The sequence below is a fragment of the Leptopilina boulardi genome, unplaced genomic scaffold, assembly GCF_019393585.1.
Source record: "Leptopilina boulardi isolate dan_hultmark-lab unplaced genomic scaffold, ZJU_Lbou_2.1 LbouV2_362, whole genome shotgun sequence".
NCBI lineage: Eukaryota > Metazoa > Arthropoda > Insecta > Hymenoptera > Figitidae > Leptopilina > Leptopilina boulardi.
Window position 1 is genome coordinate 4,330,816 of NW_026137932.1, and position 18,436 is coordinate 4,349,251.

Genomic DNA, 18,436 nt, shown 5'->3' on the forward strand with positions numbered 1-18,436 from the left:
ATTATTATATTTTATATTATTTTTTTTATTTGTAAATTATTTTAAAGGCAGTGGGAAAATTTTTATTGATAAATTATTTTCATCTTTTTCAACTGTAAAAATAAAACATTAATTCTTCTTTGGAAAGAATTAAAATTTCAGAAAAAAAAATTCCAAACAATAAATAAATTATTTTTAATTTAAAAAAAGCCAAAAGTTTATAAACATTGCAAAAACATTTAAAAAAATACCAAATAAATGCTAATCATAAATATTATATTTTTAAAATTTCAGATATTAAAAAAATATAAAACACATCTAGCCCTTTTGGACCAAAAAAAAAAAATTCCATATTCAACGAGTATTATTATTTTTTAATAAGGAAAATGGAAAAACAAAACTACGTGTGAGAAATTGTGAATTTGAAGATTCAACATTACTATATGTATATATGTATATTGATAATATTTATTGACGATATTTTAATATCCAACGATTTTATTGATAGAATTTATTATAAAAAAGAAAACATTGTGATAAATATAATATATATATAAAAACAATAAATTTTATAATTGTAATAAAATTTTTATGCTACATAAGGATAAAAATTTATTTCAATATTAATTTTGTTTTATTCATTTTTTTGTTGATGTCCCTGAAAAAAAAAATTTTTTATTTATTTTTTTCCAGTTGATCTTTATCAATTGAATTTTAACTATTGCTCTTCCGAAACTCAATTATTTCTCAAATTTTTAACTTCAATTTTTTTTTTGAATTAATTTAATAACTTTAATCAAGTTTTTCAAAAATTCAGTTTTAATTATTAAATCTTTAAAATTAAAATTTTGTTTAGGATATAATTTTTAAAAAATTTCAAAAATCGAAAATTCAATTTTTTTAAAATTCTCTAATATTCTCTATATAATTCAATTATTTCTAAAAAGTTTATTTAAAATTCTAAGCTAAGTAATTTTGTTAATTACTTTAATACAGTTTTTCAACAATTTTAGAAATGAAAAATTTTTAATTTTAAAAATACTCTAAAATTATATTATTCTTTAAAGTTTGTAAAAGAAATGTTATTAAAATTTCTTAAAATTTCAATTTAAAATCTTCTGAAATTTAATTAATTCGAAAAAAAATTTAACTTGAACTCTTCGAAATTCAATTAGTAATTAAATAATTAATTGAAGTTAATTAAATTGAAAATTCTATATAATTCTTTGTTTAATAAATTATTTTAACAGTTTTAATCCAATTTTTCAAAAATTCAATTATTTGGAACATATTTCATTTGAAAATTCTCTAAAATTCAATTATTGTCTGAAATTTGTAAAAAAAAAATTCATTAATTTAAACTTATAAAAGTTACAATTGAAAATCTCCTGAAATTCAATTATTTCTAAAAATTTTTAATCAAACTCTTCCAAATTCAATTATTTAAAAATTTTTAATTAATAATCTTCTAAAATTCAATTATTTCACAAATTTCCATTTAAAATTAATTTTTTTTCAATAAAATTTTTTAATAAAATTCTTCGATTTAATTATTTAAAACATTTTCCGAAATTCTGAATTCAAATAATGTGCATTAGACTTGAAAAATTCTTTTTGTTTTTTTTAATGTAACTTTCAATTATTATTTTTCAAAATTTGTTCTGAATCTGAATTGAAATCTTGAAAATTTATCTCAATTTAATTCGGTGGTTTAAAAAGAAAAATTGTTGAAAATATTTTCTGTGAAACATAAATAAATTTTATTTAATTTATAGTAAAAAATTGTTAATAATAATAAAATCTTTATCAACCCAATTAAATTTATTGAAAATAAAAAATCGGACTTTTTAGACTTTTTTTTTTGTAATGTAAATCGACTAAAATGACTTTTTTTTCAAAAGTCAATCCGAGGCCTAGAATTATAAAAATGTAAGACAATAATTTTTAGAAGTAAAATTTTGAATGGAAAATTTCAAAAATTATAATTTTTTAGTAACATTTTTAGAAATTTGATATTTATCCAGTACTTTTCATAAAATTCCCTGACTTTTCCATGATTTCCCTATGACATGTGACAATTCTAAAAAAAAATTTTATAAACAAATTATTTAAACAAAAGAAATTATTAGTTCTACTCTAAAACTTTTTGTAAAATGTTCTTAGTATTTCCAGGAATGTAAAAGTAAAAAAAAAAGTAAGATTTGCTGGAAGTTAAAAAAAAAATTATTTTGTTTATAAAAGATCGTTATTTTTTTTTTAAATTCAAAAATTTTTTTTTTTTTTTTGTTAACTTTTCTCAAAAGAGGAATGAAAAACTGAAACATTTTTTTTCTCACAGGTATAAATTTCACGTGGTATCGTCAATATTCATAATTATTTTGCCTTTAAAAAAAAAAAAAATTATGATTTACTCACTTTTCCTCTCCAAATTCTTGTTCCATTTTCATAGACACCAACAGTTCCGTTTGCAACAGCATAAGCAAATTTCCTCCCTGGCAAAGTAAGAAGTGCTGATACTGGTGAAGTTTCCTTTACTTGCCACATAACTAATGTTTCTTTTTGAGCTTTTATCTCAGAATCTTCAGTTCCAATCAATAACTATATAAAATATAACAAAATTTAAATATAAATTTATTTGAAAAAATTTTCGAAATTTATTATTTATATAAATTTTATTTATCATACAAAAAAATTATTATAAATTATTATTTATTATTTATTATTATTATTATTATTATTATTAATAATAATTAGTACTTTTTTGTTTCGTTTTTTTTCTACTCTTTAAATTAGTTTTTTTTCTAATTACGTTATATTATTAAAAAAATTAGCAAAAAAAAGAGGCAAAATGTTAAAGATTTTTGAAATTTTCGAAAACAGTAATTATTATTAAATTGTTACCTCATTTTGAGCATCTCCATCGAAATCAAAGGCGATTATTACTTTCACAATTCCACTTGCAATTGTCCAGTAAAGCTCATTTCCTTCATGATCCATAACAGTAACAGAACAATTTCCTCCTACAATAATTACTTGTTGCTTGATCCATCCTAATCTTTCAGTTGTAATATGATGTACTCCGTCCCGCATCTTTTTTTTTACAAAAAAAATATAAAATTATATAAATTTATAAAAAAATTTCGTTTTTAGTTTTATATACATTTATAGGCGATATGACTTTTTTGATTTTTTCAAATTATCTTAATAAATTAATACATTTTTGTTTTACAGAATTTATTTATTTTATTATGATTATTATTAATATTATTATTATTTAATTTATTTATTTTACAGAATCAGACATTATCAAGAATTGATAATTTCAATTTTGAATTTGGTTTAATGAATATTTTAAAATTCGTGACGAAATCTATATGCGTCGATTTTTTTTCGGACAAATGAAAATTTGACGTTTCAAGAATTCAATATATCAAATAATAATTTAAGCAAATAAAAATTCAAAAACAAATAAAGATTCGATGAATTAGAAATTTTTATATTAAAAACATTTTGTATCACTTAAAATTCTATTTAATGAAAAATTATGCTAAATTAAAATTGGATTAAATTATAATTCTTTGAAATAAAAATTGTTGATAAAAAGAAATTATGTTAAATGCTAATTCAAAAAATAAAAATTATTGTAAAAAATAATATCTAATGAAATTCTTTAAACTGAAAATTCTAATTATTTTTATGAAATAATCATGCGCACTGAAACAATGAATTTTTTAGTGTAGGAACTGACGCTCTCCAAAAATTCAATTATTTTGAAAAAATCATAAAATAATATTTTTAAAAAATTTACAATTAAAAAATTTTAGAAAAATTTAATTGTTTAAAATTCTTTTAAAAATGTTTTTCAATTCGAATTTGCAAAATTTTCAAATCAAAAGTCTCTTGAATTTTGATTAATTCTAAAAATATGCAATTGCAGCTCTTTTGAAATTCAATATTGTTTTTTAAAATTTCTATTTTCGAAATTCTTCGACAAATTACCTAATTATTTTTAATATAATTTTAACAAAAATTTTTTAAAATTCAATTATTAAAAACATTTTTTTTCAAAAATATTATCTAAATATTTTATAAATATATATTTAAAAAAATTTATATTTCCAATAAAAAAAAAAGTAAACAAGGATAAAAATAAATTGAAAAATTTAAAGAAAAAGCAAACCGAAGATATTATAAAAAATAAATTAAATATTGATTTTAAATTATCAACTGAAACAAACTCAAAATTTCAAAATGGAAAAATAAAAAAAATATTTTATTTTCAATATCATATATTTTTTAAAATAAATAAATAAAGAAACAGGAAAATCGTTTTTTTTTTTTTAAATAACAAATAAAATCATATAAATAATCGCCAATTTCATTTAAGTCTATACAAATTGTGAGAAATATTTGTGAAATATCAATTTCAAGTTTTATTTCGAAGAGGACATCTAAGCAGAAAAATAATAATTAAAAAAAAGGTAAAATTACTTTAATAATTAAAATGAAAAATTGAAAAATTTTGAATAATTAAATTATAAATTAAAAAAAAAAAAAATTTTGTTTAATTAGATGAAATCTTTTACTCTACTACTTTTGTGCGTTGGACTTTTTGTCTTAGTCGTCGAAGGTGATCGACGATGTTCAGACGAAGGTGGATTGGTAAGTTATTATTATTTATTATAAATATTAATCCATTATTTTTATTAATTAAAGTAACCATCGTTAGATCCACTTTTTTAATTAATTTTTAAATTAATTTAAGTTAAGCATAAAAAATACAAAATTTCATTTAAAATTTGAATTAGTAAAAATCCGTTCACTAATTTAAATTACTGAAAATTTCTACTAATTTTTAGTCATTTTTTCACTAAAAAAATTTAGTAAAAAAAAAATTTTTTTACAAAATCAAATTTTAATTTAATAAAAAATTTGTGAAAATTTCGACTAATTTTTTAATCATTTTTTCGCTAAAACTTTAGTAAAAACAATTATTTTTAAATCAAATACTAGAATTTTACTAAATAATTAGTGAAAATTTCTACCAATTTTCAGTCATTTTTACTGAAATTTAAAATAAAATTCTTACTAGGAAATCAAATAATAATATTTCACTAAAAAAAAAAAGGTAAATTTTTAGCTAAGTTGAATTAATGAGCGAATCCTAATTTATTCAAAATTTAGAAAGTAAAGTTATAAAAATAAATATTCGATTTAAAAAATATTATTTTTGTTCTTTTTATTTTATTTTCAAAAAAGTGGAATTTAAAAAAAAAATTAAATCTCGACTTTCAAGTGTGGCAACGATCGTCAATGCTGTCGTGATCTTCAATGTAATGTGAGGGGAAGATGTGAAAGAAGACAAAATTGTCTTCAAGAGACACAAGGAGTAAGATAAATTTTAAATTAATTAAAAATTAAAAAGAATTATAATAATTATAGTATATTTTATTTTTAAATATTCCATTTTAATAAATATATAATAATTATATAATTGTCATCCAAACATTAATATTATATAATTATTTCATCTAATAACAATTTATTAAATAAATAAATAAATTTAACAAATAATTAATTTAAAAGAGATATTTTTTATCAAACACAAAAAAAAGTGAAAATAATTTTACGATTTGTTTTAAAATTTTTAATTTGGAAATTGTAAGAAAAAATTTTCGAAAAATAAGATTCTATTCATTATTTTTACAAAAATTATTTTATTTTTAATTTTTATAACAAAAAAAAACAAATTTAATTTTTTAATTTCAAGTGCCTAAACGATCGTCAATGTTGTCGAAATCTTCGATGTGATGATAAACAAAAAAGATGCGTAAGGAGAATCATTATTATTGGAATATGCCGACGAGAGGGACAAATTGTAAGAAACTATATTGTAATAAAATAAAAAAAAATTAAGTTCAAAAAGAATAAATTTTGTTTCTAATAATTTTGATTTTTAAACTAATATAATTTAAAAAATTTAAATTAAAAAATTATAAATTTTTGCTATTAATAATTTTGATTTTCAAACAAAATATAATTCAAAAATTAATTAAAAAAATTTTGCTTTCATTAATTTTCATTTTTAAACTAATATAATAATTAAAAAATAAAAATTCTTATTTCAAGTGCCGAAACGATCGACAATGCTGTCGGAATCTTCTATGCAATGACAGGGAAAACAAATGTGTGAGAAGAGGCAGTCCTGAAGATTGCCTTCGAGAGACACAAGGAGTAATAAAAATTTATTAATTAATTATTTTTAGAAAAAAATTTTTTTAAAAAAAATTAATTTTTTTCAAGTAAATTGAAATGTACTGATATGAGGTTTCAAAATTAATTTTTTATTTTATTTACAGTGTCAGAATGACAGACAATGTTGTCGTAATCTTCGCTGCAATAAAGAAAAGAGATGTGAAAGGCGAATGTGATGAGACATTGAATTTTACCAATCAATTTTGTTCACGACTGGATGGCTTAATGTTGGTCAAATACATCAAAAAGTGAAGAAACTTCAAAATTCAAATATTAAAAAAATAATTTAAAAAAAAAAAAAAAACAGTAGACAATATGAAAATCTATTTTTTTGCCCCTAGAAGTGATTTTGTAATACGAATATTTCAAATAATAAAGACAATATACTATTAAATTTGCCTTTTTAAATTTTAATTTACTTTATATGACACAATAATTCATTTACTCGTTTTCAGAGAAAATTCAGAGACACTGAAAAAATTCTAATCTTATCAAATCTTTTTTAAAAATTCATTTTTAAATGAAATAAATGTGTAATGGCAAAAAAATTAAATAAAATATTTTCAAAATTAAAAAAAAAAATAAAATAAAACTTAAATATATATTGAAAAAAAAAAATAATTCAAATATTGAATTTAAAAATTAAAAAATATAATTTTTTAAAAATTTTTATTTGATTTTGAATTTCAATAATTTGAATTTACTTAGAATTTTTATTTTTTATTTCCTAGATTTATTTTTATTCAATGAAGTTTTTATTTATCAGAATTCGAGTTTGTTCGAATTTAAATTTTTCAAAAAATTCATATTTATTATAATTTTTTCAATTTTTCAGAATTTGTCTTTGTTCGAATTTCTTATTCGTCAAAAATTTTTATTTCTTTTACAAAATTTATATATTTTTTTTCACATTTTTTTTTTTGTCAAAATAATTATAGTTAGAATTTTAATTTCTCCGAATTTGCATTTGTTAAAATTTTTATTTTTTAACAGAAAAGAATATTAGAAAAAAAAAATTTTTTTTTTCTATAGTTGAATTTCCATTTATTCGAATTTACATATACCTCAAAGATTTTTAAAAACGACGAATTTTTATTAATTGTTAAAATAAATATCCTTGGTAATAGAAAAATTTATGTGCGCAAATTTTCATTTCAATTTTCATTTTAATAAACATTTGATTACTTTTTTTTTAATGAAATAAATATATGTAATGGCAAAAAGTAAATAGAAGGATATAAATATTTTTAAAATTAAAAAAAATAAAAATAAAATAAAACGTAAATATAATTAAAAAAAAAATAATTCAAATATTGAATTTAACTTGACAATTGATATATGCTAAAAATAACAAAATAATACGGAAAAAAATAAAGAAAAAAAACAGTCCATTTTTAAAGCAGGAAAAAATTGCTTTTTATTGTTTTTTTATCAAGTGGCGATTAGGTTAAATAATAAAAATTACGTAACATGAAAATTAGGATAAATGCGAATTATATAAATTAACGAATAGTCCAAACATGAGGATTGGATTAAATAAAGTTAAGTTAAATAAAAAAATTTTTTTCAAATGGAAATTTAAACCATATTTAAAAATTAGAGCACATCAAAATTGAAATAAAAAAATAAAAATTATCTCGTTTAGAAGGCTTTTATTAAAAAAATAAAGGAAATTTTCAATCCGAATCTATAAATTTTAATCTTTTTTAATTCTGAATCAATACGAATTAATCTGTTTCCAAAAGCCATTGGATTTATAGAAAACAAAAAAATTATAGGATTCATGATTCAAATTCATTTTCGGAATGAAACGTATTGATTCAAAATTGACGAGGAAAGAATTTTTTTGTTGAGTAACATATACAAACTTATAGATTCGGATAAAAACATAATTAACCTTTGATATAAATTTTAAAATATTCATGATAGGTCGAACAAATTAAAAAATAATTTTATACTAATATTTTTAATTTTTTTTTTTTTTTGAAATATTAGAATTTTGTATTCTTATTTTTTATTAAAAATTATTTTAAATATAAAAATGAAAAATATTGAAAATTACATAATAAAATAATAAATAATAATAAAAATTTCAAAAACGCTATATTATTTCATAAAAAAAAATATTTTTAAAATAAAATAATACAATGAAAAGTACATAAACAAGGATAAAAGTAATTTTTAAATAAAAAATAAATAAAACTGAAGATATTAAAAAAAAAATTAAATATAGACTTTATAATTTATTAACCGAAATTCTTTGAAAATTCCGAAAAGGAAAAAAAATTGAAAAAACATTCCACTTTTAAAACAGGAAAAATGTTTTTTTTAAAAAAAGTAATAATTCAATGATATGAATAATTATCAAATTTTTGGGAGTATATAAATTGGGATAAATTTGTGTTCAACATCAATTTCAGATTTTTGTTTTGAAGAAGACTACCAATCTGAGCAAGTAAAAAAAAAAAGGTAAAATTATTTAAATACCCATTTTTTTGGCTCTTTTTAATATTATAAATAAATTAAATTATCATAGTGCGTAACATTAGTAATTTATTAATTATAATAATTATAAATATTCAATTAAAATGTAATACGAAAACTAAAATAATTTTTATTGCTAAATTGTTATTTGATAGAATTCTTAAAACGTCGAATTCCGGCCCATTTGTCCGAAATTACAAACGCCACAAAAAAAAAAAAAAAAAAAATTGACAAAAAATTTTTCACGAATTTTAAAATTAATCGAAATCAATAATAATGAAGAAAATTTTTGATTGGTTATTTTTAAAAAATTCGCGCCATAATATTTAAATCGATTGTTTTTTTCGGACATTTGCAATTTCGGGCAAATGAAAATTTGGAATTTTAAAAATTCTATCAAATAAAAATTTGGACAAATGATGTTTGGATATGAATTTAAAATTCCGTTGAATATAATTCTGCTAAATTAATATTCGGTTAAATTAGAATTTTTTAAATAAAAAGTTGACAAAGAAAAATTCTAAAAAAAAAATCGGTCATATAAAAATTCGGTACCTACAAAATATTGTAATATAAAAATTCGTTTAAAAAGAAATTCTTTCAAATGACTAAAAATCGAAAATGAAAATTCGTTAAAAAAATAATTATATCTGATAAAATACTTTAAAATAAAAATTTCAAACATTAATTTTTTATATGACATTTATTTTAATTTAAAAAAAAATTATGATAAAATATTATAAAATTAATTATTCTTTAAATGACATAAATTTTGTTTAATTAGATGAAATCTTTTACTCTACTATTCTTGTGCGTTGGACTTTTTGTCTTAGTCGTCGAAGGTGATCATCGATGTTCAAACGAAGGTGGACGAGTAAGTTATTAATTATTATTATTATTATAAATAGTAATCAAGTGCCATATTGGTTTTATTATAATAAAAATAAACAAAAATAATTCATATAACGAAAAAAAACTTTTTTGATTCAAATAAAAATTATTTGTCTTAAGTAAATATTTATTTGATAATAGTCAAGTAATCGAGTATTTGAATCAAATAAATTTTTTTTTTTTACTATATTATAATAAAAATGCCAATTTTCCAATAGAAAAATTAATAAAATGTTAAATTCACATTACTTTTGTAATTATTTATAAAGAACATAAAATAATAATAAAATTATTATTAAATTAAAAATAAATTTTATAATTTTTATTTTTAAAAGATTTAAATTTAAAAAAAAAAACAAAATTAAATCTTTAATTTAAAGTGTGGCAGAGATCGACAATGCTGTCGTGATCTACAATGCAATGTGAGGGGAAGATGTGAAAGAAGAGAAAATTGTCTTCAAGAGTCACAAGGAGTAAGATAAATTTTAAATTAATTAAATTGCGACATAAAATTCAAATCCAATAAACAGTTAAATTATTTGATTGAAGCATAATAAAATATTTTTCTTTTTTTAAACATCAAAAAAAATTAAAATAATTTTATAATTAAAATTTGATTAAAAATTTTTAGTTCCATGTAAAAAAAAAAATTTGAAGTTATAGAAAAAAATTTTTTTTATTAAAAATAAATTTTGACTCAAATAACTTATTTTTATTTCCAATACAATGTAATTTAATAAATATATTTTATTTTTCATTTTAAGTGTCAAAACGATCGACAATGTTGTCGAAATCTTCGATGCGATGAAAAGGAGAAAAGATGTGTAAGAAGAGGAGGAAATTGCCTTCAAGAGGACCAAGGAGTAGGAACAATTTTAAATTTTATTAAATTATATATAATTTAATCTTATGAACATTTATTATTATTATTATTGTTAAATTCATTATGTAATAATAATGATAATATTTTTAATAATAATGATAATAATTTGAAAATTTATATAATAATTAATATAATATTATTATTTATTATATGTTTATTAAATTATTTTTTTTTGTAAGTAAGAATATTAACAATTCTAATCGATTTATTTCTGTTTTTTTAATTTCCAGTGTCAGAATGACAGACAATGTTGTCCCAATCTTCGCTGCAGTAAAGAGAACAAAAGATGTGAAAAACGAAGACGCCATTGAGCCTTCAGAATTTAATAATTCGACTTAAAAGAAGTTTGAAAATGGAAAAAAAAATTCAAAGTTAAAATTAAAATTTTTCATAAACACTATATAATAGAAAATAAAGAATGTTGCCTTTTTTTCTCTAAAAGTCGATTATAATTATTGCACATATATAATAAAAAAGACAAAGTTTATTCAACAATGCGTTATTTACTCGTCAACCAAATAATAAAAAAATCGAAAAATTTTTTTCAAATGATATTACTATTAAATTCTGATGATAAAAAGTCATTTTTCTCATTTGACGTACTGATCTATTTTTTTCAAAATTTTTTAAAAAATCTACTTCTTTTTACGAAACTTTTACGCCTAGCCCGATAATGGGCACTGATTACGAAAATCATAGTGACAATATCTAAAAATTTGATTCTCATAGTGAAAACCATAAAAAAAAGTCCCAAAATTTATGGTTTTTACCATAAGTTATGAGTATTCAAAGATTCAAAAATTAAAAATTAATGAAAATTCTCCAATTTTCAAAAAACTTTTCATGAAAGCTAGTCTCAATTAGTACTGAAAGAAAAAAAAATCGGAGATGCAATTGCAGATAGACTTTCACTTTGGCATAGAATACATCATATATATAATCGTCTATATATAGCCGTCTTCGTTGCTTCTTTTCCTTTTTCAATTTCCATTTTATTCATTTCATTTTAAAAAATGATTTAATTTCATCTTGTGTTTTTTATTTCATATCGATTCAAAATGTAAAAAAAATTATGAATGTGAAATAAAAGAGATTGATTTACGTTACAATCTCTCTTGCACTAATGATTTTCTGCTTTTTTTATTTATTTTAAATTATACTCATCTTTATGCTACTCCGTACTAATTTACTTATAATTGTTTATAGTCTGTTGATTAAATACTTCATTAATGGATTTTATTTAAGGGTTCTATTTTATAAACTTTTTGGATAAATAATTTAAATTTCTGATAAATTGTAAAGTATAATGTAAATATAGAGAAAAGAAATTTTTCAGTCTCATAAAGTAGTCACAGAAATGGTTATATTTAAAAAATTACATTCTGTAAATCATAAATTCAAAAAAAATTTCTTTAAAAACAATATGAATAAATTTAATATATTATATAAATTTTTTAAGAAATTTGTATTTTAAATTTATCTAATCGAATTTTAACAGTTTTTTTTTTAATTTAGGTAACAATTTAAATAAAAAAAACTAAAAAATATTTTTCTAACAAAATAATATGATTATTTTATTTTTAAAACATTAAAATATATTAACTGTTTCATGTTTAATTTTATTTATATATCATGTTTTTAATTTTGATTAAATAGGAATATTATTTGAAATTATTAACATCATTAAAAAATTGTAATTTTACTACTTAAATAAATAAATTTTTTTTATATATTCAATGTCTTTTTTCTTGTAGGAAAATATATTAAGTTGAATTACACATTTCAAAATAAACGCGCGCAATTTTTTGCAGCCAATCGAGTGATTTCAATTTAGTAGGTTATGTTTCTTTACGTCATTAGAATCACAGAAACTTCTTTCAGTCAGATTTTAATAATTCTCATTATTAGTGAAATAGTAATATTTATATTTACGTTTTTAATAAAGTGTAATTAAGTGTTAACGAAAAACGAAAGTCGCCTTTTTTATTTATATATTTTACTTTCTCAATGTTTATCCTTATTTCAATTCCTTATTTCGATATCTTATTTCGATTCCTTGTTTCGAGCGCATGCCTCAATGTCTTTTTTAAGAAAGGAAAAATACTCAAGACTAAGCAAAATTTCAAATCCCTATCACATAAAGAACAAATCAAAATAGTTTATTTTTCGTGAAAAATGACATTTTTCAAAATCAAGACACTTAAAAAATCCATTTTCCATAAACAACACGAAGATTTTTTCCCCACAGCGATTCTCATAGACTTTTTGGCTAACTGTTTTACCCTTCCAATAAAATAATCTTTTGATCGTTTCACAGAATTTTCTTCTAATAAATTTCATTCCGACATGATAAAGGTGCTTTTATACCTCAAATTTCGATCAGATGAACATTATTTCTGGACCGTGAAAATGCGTGAAAAGTCATTTTCACGGCGGGTATTTTTGAATTGTTTTATACAAAAAATGTTTTTTTAAGAAATATAATATTAAATAATTGTTTTAATATGTAAGAACACTTTAAAATAGTGATAGAGAGATGATTTGATTGAAAAATTTAGCTAATTTTGCTTTAAAACGTTTTCTGCTACAAGAAAGTGTAAAATGACGATGTTTGTGAAATGGTTTGTACAGTGCTTCTTCCTTGTGAGCAAACCAAGAAGACTAGAGCTTGAGCGGCGCCTTAAGGCCAGGTCCAAGTCGTATCAGCTGTTCCATTGAAACTTCAAAGGAACAGCTGACTCGACTTGGACCTGGCCTTAACGCGCTCGACCAAGGGAGGCTAACAAGAAGGTTCCGTACAAAGTTAAGAAACAAGTGGAGTAGCGTAGATGTTCTCTTACAAAGCAACGCAGTAGAACTATTATAAGTATAGCGCTATATTGTCACAATAAAATACAGCAAGTACTCAAGTACTTTATATTGAATTAATATTGATTTATATTAAAAATGGATAACAAAATTTTATATTAGTATTATTTGTTTACAAATAAAATAATTATTATGCATAAAAATTATAACAATAATATAATGTCATTATGAAACTAAAATCTTGTTTTTAACGTATAATTATTATTTTAAATAATATTAAAACGTAAAATGTCTTAAATGTTCAATAATATCAAACATGCAGAGTATCAATTTGTATTTTTTAATAAATCCAAATTTAATAAATTAATAATAATATATTAATAATTTAATAAATAATTTGTAATATAATTTGAAATTTTTAAATAAGTGACTATTATTAGAATAGAAATTATTTTTATAAAGTATATAAAATTTCAAAGATATATAAGCTGAATAATAAATAAAAAATAAAACATTCTGGTTAACTCAAAAACATTTCTAATATAAGCGTATATATAAAAAGACCTATTCTACATAAAATATGTTATGTCCCACGACCTACATTGAATGACCTGCAGGAAAACAATCTCAATCCTATGTCATATCCCTGGCGGATTCGATTTGCGTAATGTCTACTTAACTAAGCGGACTTTAGGTAGACATTAGGTAGACATGTAAAAAAACGTATAGAAAAGCTATTAATCGACTTATTATGATAAAAAAAAGTTGATAAAAGGGTAAATGAATGTTTATAGAGTAAATTCGTACAAAATTTGTAATTAATAAAGCATTAAATAATTAATAATGAATGGAAATGTGCGCAAGGTACCTGATCAGTTCAGCTGTACAATTATTTTCGTGCTATTTTAATGAAAAGAATATGAATTAACGGCAAAAACAATTGATATTTATAAAAAAGTGTAAAATTGATTTAATTTTATTGTTTGCAATACGAATTATTAAATAATAATTAAGTTTTTATCAAATGTGAATAGTGTTGTGAAAACCTGTGAAAACTAATGAGTTACTACATTACCGATCGCATATGATAATAAAAAGTTCTCGATGAGTGTAACAAAAAAGCTGCAATCATGTCCGTAATTTTGGACGAGAAACAATTATGAAATCAATAATTATTTGTATAACTTTATTCTGCATTTTAAAATTCACTTTTTATTTTCTTTCAAAGCAAAAGCTTGGAAGAAAACATGCTCGCACTGTATTGTAAGAAATGGTGGCGCCATCTCTGGCATTCCCGGAAATTATGTACTTGGTTAAATTGGAGCTTTTTTGTTACACTCATCGAGAACTTTTTATTATCATATGCGATCGGTAATGTAGTAACTCATTAGTTTTCACAGGTTTTCACAACACTATTCACATTTGATAAAAACTTAATGATTATTTAATAATTAGTATTGCAAACACTCAAATTAAATCAATTTTACACTTTTTTATAAATATCAATTGTTTTTGCCGTTAATTTATATTCTTTTCATGAAAATAGCACGAAAATAAATGTACAGCTGAACTGATCAGGTACCTCGCGCACATTTCCATTCATTATTAATTGCTTTATTAATTACAAATTTTGTACGAATTTACTCTATAAACATTCATTTACCCTTTTATCAACTTTTTTTTATCATAATAAGTCGACGAGGGGGAATTTACTAGTTAAAAACGTGTACACTTGACTACCGGTATTACACACCTCATATTACCCTTATTACTCAGTTCCCTACTAAAAATAAAATCAGGAATAACCAAGAATGTTCAGGATTTCTGAACATTTCTAACCATTCTCACCACTTTTGACGTTTCTCACCATTTCTAACCATATACTTTCTAAGCTCCTCCCATTTTACTCCTACCATTTTTAAGCTGTGACTTTTTCTGAAATTTCTGAAGATTTCTGACAACTGTGAACATTTCTGATTTATTACATTTCTTGTACATATAAAAATTTAAATGTATCTATTAAATTTATTTTCCATTTTTAAAAATATATTAATAATGATTTAAAATTGTATTTTTTTTCAAATTTTTTTTTAAATATTTCTAATAATTTTTAATTAATTAATAAATAATAATTAACAATAACAATTTAAATAAGTGAATATACACTTATGCGTAAGTGCATATATACACTTATTTTTTATGTGGAAGAGTTTCGACTTACAATTAGTGATTGTATTCACTGTATTCAGATTTAGAGAGTGTTGTACGAAGTCAAAAAGTCAATAACTGACATTTATCTTTAGGTTGAAATTCCCGTACTCGTGTAACCAAAAATCAACTTAAAAACAAATGAGTATTATATTTATAAACTTTTAAAGACAATATAAAAAAGTTTTAGACTTTTTTTGCTTAGCACGGCAGATTTGTTATAATTTTTATTAATATTTATAACTAATAAATAATATAATATAATAATTGTTAAATCCTATTATTTCTATTAATTTAATTTATATAAAAATTTATTTTTGTTAAAATATTTATTACAATAATTAACATACAATATAATAAATAGTACATATTTTAATTTTTTTTTTGTTATTAATTATTAATCATTTTAATATCCATAATTAACATTATAAATAAAAAGTAATTATTGAAAAAGCGAAATTAATTGTTTAATTTAATATAAAACACCATTAGAAATAAATTTATTAAGCATTTATTTTACATATATATATATATATATGGTTTTATAATTTAATATTATTTTTTTTAATTAGCATTTTTGAAATTAACGACTACCGTTGTTACCGACTAAAGTTTTAAAGATTTAGGCGACCTCACAGAGTGGAACACTTTCCCTTACAACTACTTTAAACTTTTAGTGCATCGTCGGTAATAGGGAGTTCTGTAAATAATTTTTAAAACAGAAAAAATGTATCAAATTCTTTTTTGCTGAATCTCATATGTATACATATATGAAAAGTTTTTTTTTGGGTAGATGGCCTCTTGCATAGCAGGTAGCCAAACACATATATAATACATAATTATATATGATAATTATTAATATATTAATATATTAATTTATAATTATTTGTCTCAGAGCCTATTAGACTTTTAATTTAATATGAATAAAAAATTTTATTTGGCATAAATAAATTATAAAAAATAAATTTCATTTCTTATTTAAATCTGAGTGTTAAATGTTATTTATTAAAAATTATTTAATTAAAAATAATAATTTAATTATTATAAATATTTATTATGAAAAATGTGTAAAATGGTGTATAAAGTAAAAAGATAATTGCTTACATCATGATCTTTGATGAAGAATATATTAATTATTATTTATTCAATTATAATCATTATATAATCATACAAAATTTTAGGACATTCCGTCAAAGCGTGTTTTAGATAATCTGCGAATAAGATTGTTTGATATACAAACATATACATCTGTATATTTGCTTACAAATTGTGTGAAATAAAAGAAAAATGGATTCATTAAGGGTTAGTTATTGAAACTAAAACATTCAATTTCTTGATAAAATCGATTTATTATATAATTAATTAAATTCATTTTCATATTGAATTTAACGTTGCTAATTTTTTATTTAATTAAATTCTTAATAAACAGAATTTTTTCTGTAACATATATTGTCATCCATATAACAAAAATATTAACGAATAAATTGAAAAAAACTCTAGAGTAATTTATAAGTTATTTATTAAATTTGTGTAAAAAGGACTTTAAAATATATAGTAATTTTTTTTCTTTAATTTCAGTTTTTAGCCATCCTATTAAAATATTATTAAAATAATTTATTTAATAAATAGAACACTTAATAACTAAACTATCAACTAATTTTAATAATACAATAATAATAAAAATAATATAGTACTTAAAATACATGTACTTTAAAAAAGTACGTAAATAAAAATAATTTTTATTAAATAACAAATGTAAATGTTATAAAAAATAATGTAATTGAATTGTTAAAAGAAAAATTGTTAAAATTTGTCCTCAAAAATATTATTTATAAATTAATATGTTATAAAAGAGTGCTATAATTCGTCAAGACTCTCGAAAGAACTTTAAACTCATAAAAAGTTTACGACGAAGAAAATATATTAAATAACGTTGAATAATCTGAAACTTTTTGTTTAGACAAACACATTTTAAAAAAGCACGGCACTTAGACCTCCTCAAGACAGAATATTCGGTGCAGATTACCGTAATGAAAAGAGAAGTGTAGAATATACACACCTACACTCAGAGAAATGTTTTATTTGAATTTAATATAATTTATTTGAGTTAAATAAACGTATATTTGTCTCAGAGCCTAGTACACTTTTTATTTAACTTAAATAAAAAAATTTATTTGTCATAAATAAATTTTATTTGACGCAAATAAAATTTTTATTTAAATCAAATAAAATATATTTGCAACAAATAAAAATCTATTTGGCTCTGAGACAAATATACTATCATACTTATATATGATACAGTTTCTTATTTTTTACTTTATAAACATATGTATCAATTAATGAATTGAATACCCGGATCAAATAACTCGACCGACGCTCGGACGCACGCTCTAATGGTAGTCGGGTAGCAGTGAGCCGCCCACAGGCTGTCACTGCTACTTGACTGGTAATAGAGCGTTCGTCCGAGCGTCGGTCGAGTTATTTGATCCGGGTATTCAATTTAAATCTTAAATAAAAAAAATTTTCTCGAATTGCATTTCACTATTTTAAAAACAAACTAATTTAAAAATGTTTTGATAGTCTTGTAATATAGTATTCAAAAATAATTTTACATTCTATAATAATTTCATATTTTATATAAAAATTATTTTATATTCCGTTTCAAAGTCTGAGTGCAAAACCTATGAAAAAAATGACACTAAGTTAAAAAGAATTTTATTTATTAACAATTATTATTTAATTAAAATAATAATTAATTATTATAAATATTAATATTTATATTTAATAAAAAAAATAATATGTGTTAGGAGGTGTATAAAATGAAATGCTAATCGCATATATGATGTTCAATGTAGAATATTAATTATCATTTATTAATATTATTATATAATAATTAATTGCTTTTTGGTAAAACCGTTTATTTAATAA

The 18,436-nt window shown here is 20.3% G+C and overlaps 3 protein-coding genes across 6 annotated transcripts in view; 2 read left to right on the forward strand and 1 right to left on the reverse strand.

Moving 5' to 3' along the window:
• The window catches only part of LOC127286821 (egg protein CP422-like), a 77,049-nt gene extending 66,062 nt beyond the window's left edge, over positions 1–10,987 (forward strand). For 2 of the 3 annotated variants that reach the window (XM_051313425.1, XM_051313424.1), the window contains exons 2-5: positions 9,501–9,592; positions 9,990–10,082; positions 10,374–10,472; positions 10,723–10,987. In XM_051313425.1, the coding sequence (XP_051169382.1) occupies positions 9,503–9,592; positions 9,990–10,082; positions 10,374–10,472; positions 10,723–10,803 (363 nt within the window). In that variant the 5' untranslated portion in view covers positions 9,501–9,502 and the 3' untranslated portion in view covers positions 10,804–10,987. Of the gene's footprint in view, positions 1–8,637; positions 8,703–9,500; positions 9,593–9,989; positions 10,083–10,373; positions 10,473–10,722 lie in introns of those variants that run through there. The other variant, XM_051313423.1, reaches the window with a different exon arrangement.
• Positions 1–18,436, reverse strand: part of LOC127286812 (Bardet-Biedl syndrome 2 protein homolog) — a 61,020-nt gene that overhangs the window by 12,610 nt on the left and 29,974 nt on the right. For both annotated transcript variants that reach the window (XM_051313411.1, XM_051313410.1), the window contains exons 3-4: positions 2,881–3,069; positions 2,395–2,577 (exon numbers count right to left, since the gene is read on the reverse strand). In XM_051313411.1, coding sequence (XP_051169368.1) covers positions 2,395–2,577; positions 2,881–3,069 — 372 coding nt within the window. The remainder of the gene's footprint in view (positions 1–2,394; positions 2,578–2,880; positions 3,070–18,436) is intronic.
• LOC127286819 (uncharacterized) lies at positions 4,314–6,526 on the forward strand. The gene is made up of 6 exons (XM_051313421.1): positions 4,314–4,460; positions 4,552–4,641; positions 5,276–5,368; positions 5,750–5,857; positions 6,109–6,213; positions 6,339–6,526. The coding sequence occupies exons 2-6, from the start codon at positions 4,552–4,554 to the stop codon at positions 6,408–6,410; spliced, it is 468 nt and encodes a 155-aa protein (XP_051169378.1). The 5' UTR covers positions 4,314–4,460; the 3' UTR covers positions 6,411–6,526.